General features: G+C 39.8%; 1 protein-coding gene across 1 annotated transcript in view; it reads right to left on the bottom strand.

Annotated features, from left to right (window-relative positions):
- Positions 1 to 4,556: 4,556 nt before the first annotated feature.
- The window catches only part of C4BPA (complement component 4 binding protein alpha), a 41,652-nt gene continuing 38,782 nt past the window's right edge, over positions 4,557 to 7,426 (bottom strand). Inside the window, exons 10-12 of the mRNA XM_082858298.1 lie at positions 6,712 to 6,906; positions 5,533 to 5,708; positions 4,557 to 4,984 (exon numbers count right to left, since the gene is read on the bottom strand). Coding sequence (XP_082714424.1) covers positions 4,811 to 4,984; positions 5,533 to 5,708; positions 6,712 to 6,906 — 545 coding nt within the window. The 3' untranslated portion in view covers positions 4,557 to 4,810. The remainder of the gene's footprint in view (positions 4,985 to 5,532; positions 5,709 to 6,711; positions 6,907 to 7,426) is intronic.

Raw genomic sequence — 7,426 nt, 5'->3', positions numbered from 1 at the left:
CATCATTTCTCAGGCAGTTCCCAAAGGATGGGCTTTAGTAAAATGAAGATTCAAGGAAGAGGAAAACATGGATCCAAGAACCAGAGAAAGTAACAGAAGTGAGTCTGCAAGTGTGAGAGCATCCACCATGTGCTGAAGTGTGTAGCAGACCATCAAGTCCTGTCCATGTCACTAGGGCCCTACCACTTCAGCACAGTCTGGATAACTTCCAGATGCCAGTTCTGCTTCCTTTTGCCTAGGCTTTTCCAGAACTATTTAAAGCCATTCTGATTTTGGCTTAGCAGGAAAAAGCGTGGTAAGGAACACCTCCCAGAAGCAGCTCTCAATTAACAACTGATGGAAGTTAGTATCACTACCCCAGCTCCCTCACCTTTGGGTGATTACCCTGAGGTGTGAGTTCAACATCTTTACCAGTTTCCCCTGGTGTTAGGCTCCTGTCATCTTAACTGGCTTGATAACATACCTTTATTGTCTGTCTTTCCTTCCCTGTCTCACTGCCCTACTCATCTCCTGGTGTTTCCTGCATCTTCCAAACAAACTACTTACACTTTAATTCTTGTTTCAGGGTCTGCTCCTGGTGGAACCTAAACTAAGGCCAAGTGGGAGAGTGGAGGGCTCTGAGAGGAGGGTCTATTGGGACTAGAAGGGAGTTGATAAGCACCTGATGTCTCTGAACATTGGAACAATCTTGGTAGACTGAAAAATCTCTTGGAGCATTTAGGAGGAATTGGAAATAGAAATATAGAAAACTAAGCAAGCAAGCAGACAACTTCACTAAAAAGGGCACTATCAACACAGGACAGAACAAAAGAAAGTTGTAAAGAGAGGAACATGCTCACAAAACACTACTTGATTTAGTTCAGTCACAACGTGTAACTGAAATTGTGCAATAACTACACAGGAAGAAGGAAGAAATGCAGATGATTAAATTAGAAGATGATTGAATCTTTGTTTGTATTCAATAGACAAATGGACAATTCATTAAAAAGTAGAAAAAACAAGTTAGGTAAAAATATGGTGATAAATACCAGGAAAAAAAAATGTTACAAGAAGTGACAGTGTTTCTCTGAGACTAGGGAAAAGGGATTGTGTGGGTCCAGTTAGTGCACTAACTTGTTAAATGTACTTAGGTTTTAAATTAATTTTAAAGATAAATAAGATTGATAAGTCAAGAAATAGTGTCAGGCCTTCCCTGGTGGCGCAGTGGTTGAGAGTCCTCCTGCCGATGCAGGAGACACAGGTTTGTGCGCCGGTCCCGGAAGATCCCACATGTCGTGGAGCGGCTGGGCCCGTGAGCCATGGCCACTGAGCCTGCGCGTCCGGACCCTGTGCTCCGCAACGGGAGAGGCCACGACAGTGAGAGGCCCGCGTACCGCAAAAAAAAGAAAAAAGATGGGCCCTCCCCCCAAAAAAGAAATAGTTTCACTTGTAATGTGGTTTGCAATTTATAATTTTTATATAATGTATAATTTTATATAATTTATAACTTTAATTTAAAGTTATAATTATAATTTTATATAAAAATTAAAACTTTAAGTGTGAAATTTAAAATGAAAAAAGAAAAATGTAATGGAGTTGCACTGTTTACACCCACCTTTATTGTTTCAATATTTGTTTATGTGTACACACATTTATTTTAGATATTTTGAGAGGCATTTAAATAAAAGAATAAAGTAAAGAATGGAGAAATAATTCATATCAGTGTGAATTACAGTCTCTGTACTGCTCCTTTATACTCGCAGAGAATGGCAAGGAAGGAAACGTGAAGGATTGACATTTAAAAGCCCCAACTATTTCTGCTTTACAGCTAAAGAATGAAGCTTGCGGTAGAATTCTTTATCTGAGCACATAAATAATACCCAAACATAAGCATACTTAGCTATTCAATTCTAATCCACTAATAAACTGATGTGGAAGTAAGAATCAGATAGTAGAAATCTTAATTTCATTTATGAAAATGAGAAAAATTATTCTCTCCCAACCTATCCCAATATCCAAACCAGTTTCTCTGTATCAGTAAAACCTTCTTAAGCACAGCTACAAAAATCTAACAAGGATTTCTATGTATATAATACATTTAAAAACATCAACTATCTTTATCTAATAATCAGTGAACTCATTAGTGAGTATAATTGCAAGCAGTGTTCAGTGATACTATATAGTATGAAATAGAAATTACGTTTTTATTCAATTGTAGAGAAGATATGTACTATAGTTAAAAAATGAAATAATGTGATATAAATAATAAATGATATAAATTATAATGAAATAGGAAATTAATTCAATCAGCACATAACAAAATAAAATAAATAAGCAAAGACATGGTTTTCAAATTATTACAGTACTTAATGAATGAAGGCTTTTCTGAGTGAGGTTTGTTGGCAAAGGAGGGAGATGGGAGCATATGATCACTCCTGCTGGTGGGAGAAGATGCGTGAGAAGTAGTAAAAGCCAGTGAGTGAAACAATTGCCAGATATTTATCCACATCTAATCGCAAGGAACTGGCCAGCGTCTTCTCCTCCAGTCCTTGCTGATGCTGGAAGTAGAGAGAACCATTGCAGGAAGACACAGACTTAAATAGAATGGACATCTCTTTGGGTTTCCTTTGCTTACAATTATCCAGCTCCTGCTAACATGAGACTATGCTGGCAATTTAAATTTTTTTTAAATAAATACATCTGCCCTACACCCTCCTCATAAGGCAATGGAAATTATTTTTCCATATGTTCTAAACTTTAAATTTTTGGTATAAAATATCCAGGTCCCTTTTCTTCCTCTCACACAAACCCTCAATGAGCACCAAATTGAACAAGTTTCTCTCTTGCAGATTCTTCTAATAAAGCTTTCCTAAGCCTTCTCAACTCACTCCCATTCCTAACAGGATATTCCACTTTCTTAGATCATATTTTTGATGATGAATGTGAAGATAATTATAATACACAAGGTATTTGGACAATGAGAGCAGATGATGATGCAATCCTATTCACAAAGTGTCTGAAGAACCCCTGAGGCTCATACTGCATCCTCACATCCCAAACCAAAAAAAGGAGGAATAATATTTGTTACAGGGGATTGGTGAATTTTAACTGTTTTTTAGGCAGTGTGAGCAAATATTTGATTTGTTAGAATTCATATAACAAGAAATACCACAATTGGAAAAGAGCCCAATGGAGGACGAAGAACTAAACTGCTCACTGTGGAAAATATGAAGGGAATTGTGTTAAGGGCTACAAAATCCAACTGTTGCAGGAGTCTAATAAAGGCAAATGAGAGATTTGAGTAGGGAAAAAAGCATAGACTGGAACAACATGTCCACAGAGAAAAAGCAACTGGAGAAGACATCATCTGTGTTCTCCCCACATCCCTGCTCTAGAGATTACCACAAGCGTCCCCACAGAGCCATTGGCTACCCGTGTGTCTCGGCCTTGATGTCTTATTGCTGGCCCCACCGGCCCACAATGGGGTCAGATGTGATTGGGTGTCAGTGCTGCTAGAGCAAGTCTTTACCAATGAGAGGAGGGTACTGTTGAATAAATACCCAGGCTCATCCTCCTTAGAAAGACAACTCGGAATTGTGTTCCCCATGCTCCCAGAAGGCAGTCAGCATGGAGAAACCCAAAATAAACATCAACCAAAAGAAATTCTGAGTAAAAGGACCAGACAAATGGCTTTTAAGACCATGGTTATGGTAACTCACTTAGCAGTATTTCTATATGAAGATGAATGAGCATATTATACATAGAGTGAAATACAGTATTGGAATTAAAAAATAGTGAATAAAAAAAAGACCATGGACAGACACCTTCTATATTAAGTAGGTTACTATAGCAATTCAAACCTATCTAAGGTTTAGTGAAAGCCTGCTACACACCCTTGTCTCATTGGAGTATGTTTGGGGGAATTAAACTAAAGAGGTCACTGTTCCCCCATAGAGTTCTGTGTATAAAGGAGATAGAACAACCAAAGGAAGTGAGATATGAATGAGAGAGAGATTTTAGAGGATGCAAGTGTTGGAGGAAGTCGCCAAACACCCCGAGACATAAATGTGATTATTATGGGGTTTCTCCTCATGTGGGGGGCAGTTGCTTAAGCCATTTTACTTTCTATTAAGGAAAATGAGGACCATATCAGAACAAGGACTTGGGAGCACAAAGGTGGCTGCTGGGTGGGCTTCCACTCATCAGGCTTTCAGAGTCTGTTCCTGAGGATGGAATCAGGAGATCAGATACCGACATGAATGTCCTTCTCACAAGCCAAAAGCCAAAAGGGAGCATTAGTGAGGCAGAGGTCAAGTGCATGGGGGTTTAGAAAAGGGCGTGACTGCTTCAAATGGGGGACAACGGACAAGGCTTTTGGGGTGTGTTGATGTTTAATCTAAATACTGAACACCTGAGTGACTTGTACATGTGAACTGTGGAGTAAAGGCAATCCATGGAAATGTATTGGTGTGAACCCATGTTCATATGTCCAAGGTCCCTACAGTAAAATAAATATATCAACTTTATGTATGGGTTTTTTCATAGACCTCATTTCACAGAGTCCTAATGACCACGAAGACAAAATACTGTTGGATATGTAAATTGTTTAATTGATAAAATGTGTACTCTGTGTCCAGAAAAGCAAAAATATGAATCAGAAAATGATCAATAATTCTACAGTATCAAAGCACTAAATATTAACCAATTACCCTCTCTAGATAATTATTACCACAATTGATGGTGTAAAAGAGATGGTAAAGGTGATTAACTGAAGTGATCCATATTGGATTTAAGGCAGCAAGGCACATTTTCCTCCCCTTCATGGGAAACATTACAGTGAACCCTCCTGAGTGGCTTGCTTTGCCTCATCTTTCTGAAGCTCCAGGGTTTGAATCTCCAGGTACAGCTTATACACCTCCAGGGCCAATCTCACCTCCTCTGGATCTGGGAGACACTGCATGAGTTTCTTGCCTTTGACCACTTGCTCACAGCCTTCAGGGTACTCCTAAAGGAGAAATATGTGATGAGTGTGCTTAAAAGGCTTCTCTTCCAATTGTTAGGGGGCATGGTTCATGCTGACAAAGGCAGGACTACAGATTCAGGACCAAGACCCACCCAGAACTGGTGGATGAGCAGGAAAACAAGAAAACACCTTGGACCCCACCATCTTCTTCCTCAGAGGAATATAACTCTGCTCTGAGACAGCCTCCCAGAAAGCCTCTGTGGGAACAGAGACTATTTCTGCTGACCATTCAGAAATGGGACAACAGTATACCATATCCCCTAGAAAAGTAAAGTTAAGGAGTCAGTACTCCCAGGTATCTGAGAACCTCCACTCCAAAGGGGCTCAGTTTTCCCTGTTCTCAAGTGAGAACAGGAAAACTTGCCACTCCTTTCTGACCAGAGGGCTTCAAGTCAAAATTGAGAGTTCCTTTGCATGAATGAATCTTGACAAGTCAGATGTCACCTTTACTGGCAGGACAGTCCTTTGAGTGAGACACACCCATTTCAGGGTTTGATAGATTGTAAACTTCCTTGAATTGTGCCACTTACCCACTCACACTTGGGCACCTCCGGGTACCACGTTCTGTTTTCTGAACAAGTGATACTTTGGGAACCAACCAAACCATAATGAGAGTCACACTGGACAGTGACAGTTTCAGGTTCAACATATCCATCCTTATCCACAGATAACCTTCCATGTTCTATCTCTGGTTTCAGACACAAAGCTGAAATGGAACATAATTTTAAGCAATCTGTAGATCTAAGAAAAAGATATGAGTCTACGGTACTACGAATGAACTATATTGAAGTGCTGCTAATTGTTTTACCTTTTCTTTCATCTTGAGAACAAAAATAATTTTCATTAACATATTTATTGAGCATTGGCTATGTATTAGACTTTGGGCTAGTACTTTATGTGATTATCTTATTTAAGTCTCACTATTTTATCTAGGAGAAAGTGAGATACAGAAAAGTTAAGTAATTTGCCCAAGGACATAACAATTTTAAATAGCATGACAGAATATAAAAAGGGCATGTGACCCTAAATCCTCATCTATCAAATCAACTACCTCTCGTATCTTGATCCCTATAAGATGCTGAATACAAGATTTTCCCTCTCGCCTATTATCCTCCCGTGTGCAATGGAAACAATGGTGGCAAATAATCCCTGCGGTTGTTGATGACAAAGTGATATTAAACTTGTGTGCATGTAACAATCAGACCCGATCTTGTCCCCTCTTGTCCCCACACAGCTGGCATACTAGGAGTCCCCCACTCACAACATGCCTACGTCCTGGGCTGGTGGTGCCCTGCACTGGCTCTGATGGAAATACCTGTGACCTCACCACGACGCTTGCAATTATCCCATGGGAGTCGACATTCATGCTAGACCAACATTCCATGACAATTTTGCTATGGGCCACAACTACACTCAGATAAGATGTACCAACTGTAGAATATTTCTGGAAGTATACAAGAAACAAAGAATAGGGGCTGCCTCACAGAGGCTGAATTTTGCACCTGGGAGAAAGAAGTAGGAGAGATTAATGTTTCTGTTGTGCCCTCTGTACTTTTTGCTTCGGGTACTGTCAGAATATAGTAAGTATTTTAAATAAATCAAATCAAATCAAATATTTTTTTGCTGCCTCTGGCAGAGAAGAAACTGTGCTCTCAAGCCTTTCAGGATAGTTCCCCCACACACAAAGCTGAAGAGAGAGCTGGAGTTACCTTTACATTGAGGGGCTTCAGGTGACCAGCCTGAAGAAGAGCAGGAGAGTTTGTTCTTTCCAACCAAGGTGTACCCTTCATCACATCTGTATGTAGCCTCAACATTTCTAAGTTGAAATAATGTCCATGATTGGACATTGTCCAATTGTCCATGATTATGATGTCCATGGGCAATGACAGGAGGAGAATCGCAATCTTGAAGTGAGACATAAAAATCAAAGAGGGTCAGAGTGTCGAATGCTTATATCAACACTTCCCAGAATCTGTGTGGTTTGTAGGAGGCTTCCTTCTGTCCTTCTATCTTCTCTGCCCATCTGCTCACTTAGCCAAACCCAGGACCTATGCTGCCCTTCTGTAGGCGTGAGGCTGGGGAACCTTAGAAAGGCTCCAATGGAATGACAAGCACTTAAGATTTGTTTCATTTTATTGACAATTCACTAAACTTGACACTATTTAGGAACCATTTTGTCATGAAGGCTGAATTCAGTCCAAAGTCTCATTGTACTAGTGGTACACTTCACTGATTTCAGGCTAAATGCAGAGATGTACATCTGGGAGAGACTGTAAAGATGCGAAATAAATCCACAATCTCTGACTCATTGCTCCCAATCAAGCCTGTCCATCCAACCCCCCAAGAATATACTTACTGTCTTCTAAAATATTTTAGAAAAGAGCTCATAGAAAGAATAAAAAAGGTGGATTGCAGGTTGGAATA

Source organism: Leucopleurus acutus (genome assembly GCF_964270905.1).
Source record: "Leucopleurus acutus genome assembly, chromosome: 2".
Taxonomy (NCBI): Eukaryota; Metazoa; Chordata; class Mammalia; order Artiodactyla; family Delphinidae; genus Leucopleurus; species Leucopleurus acutus.
This window is presented reverse-complemented; position numbering and strand designations above follow the sequence as displayed.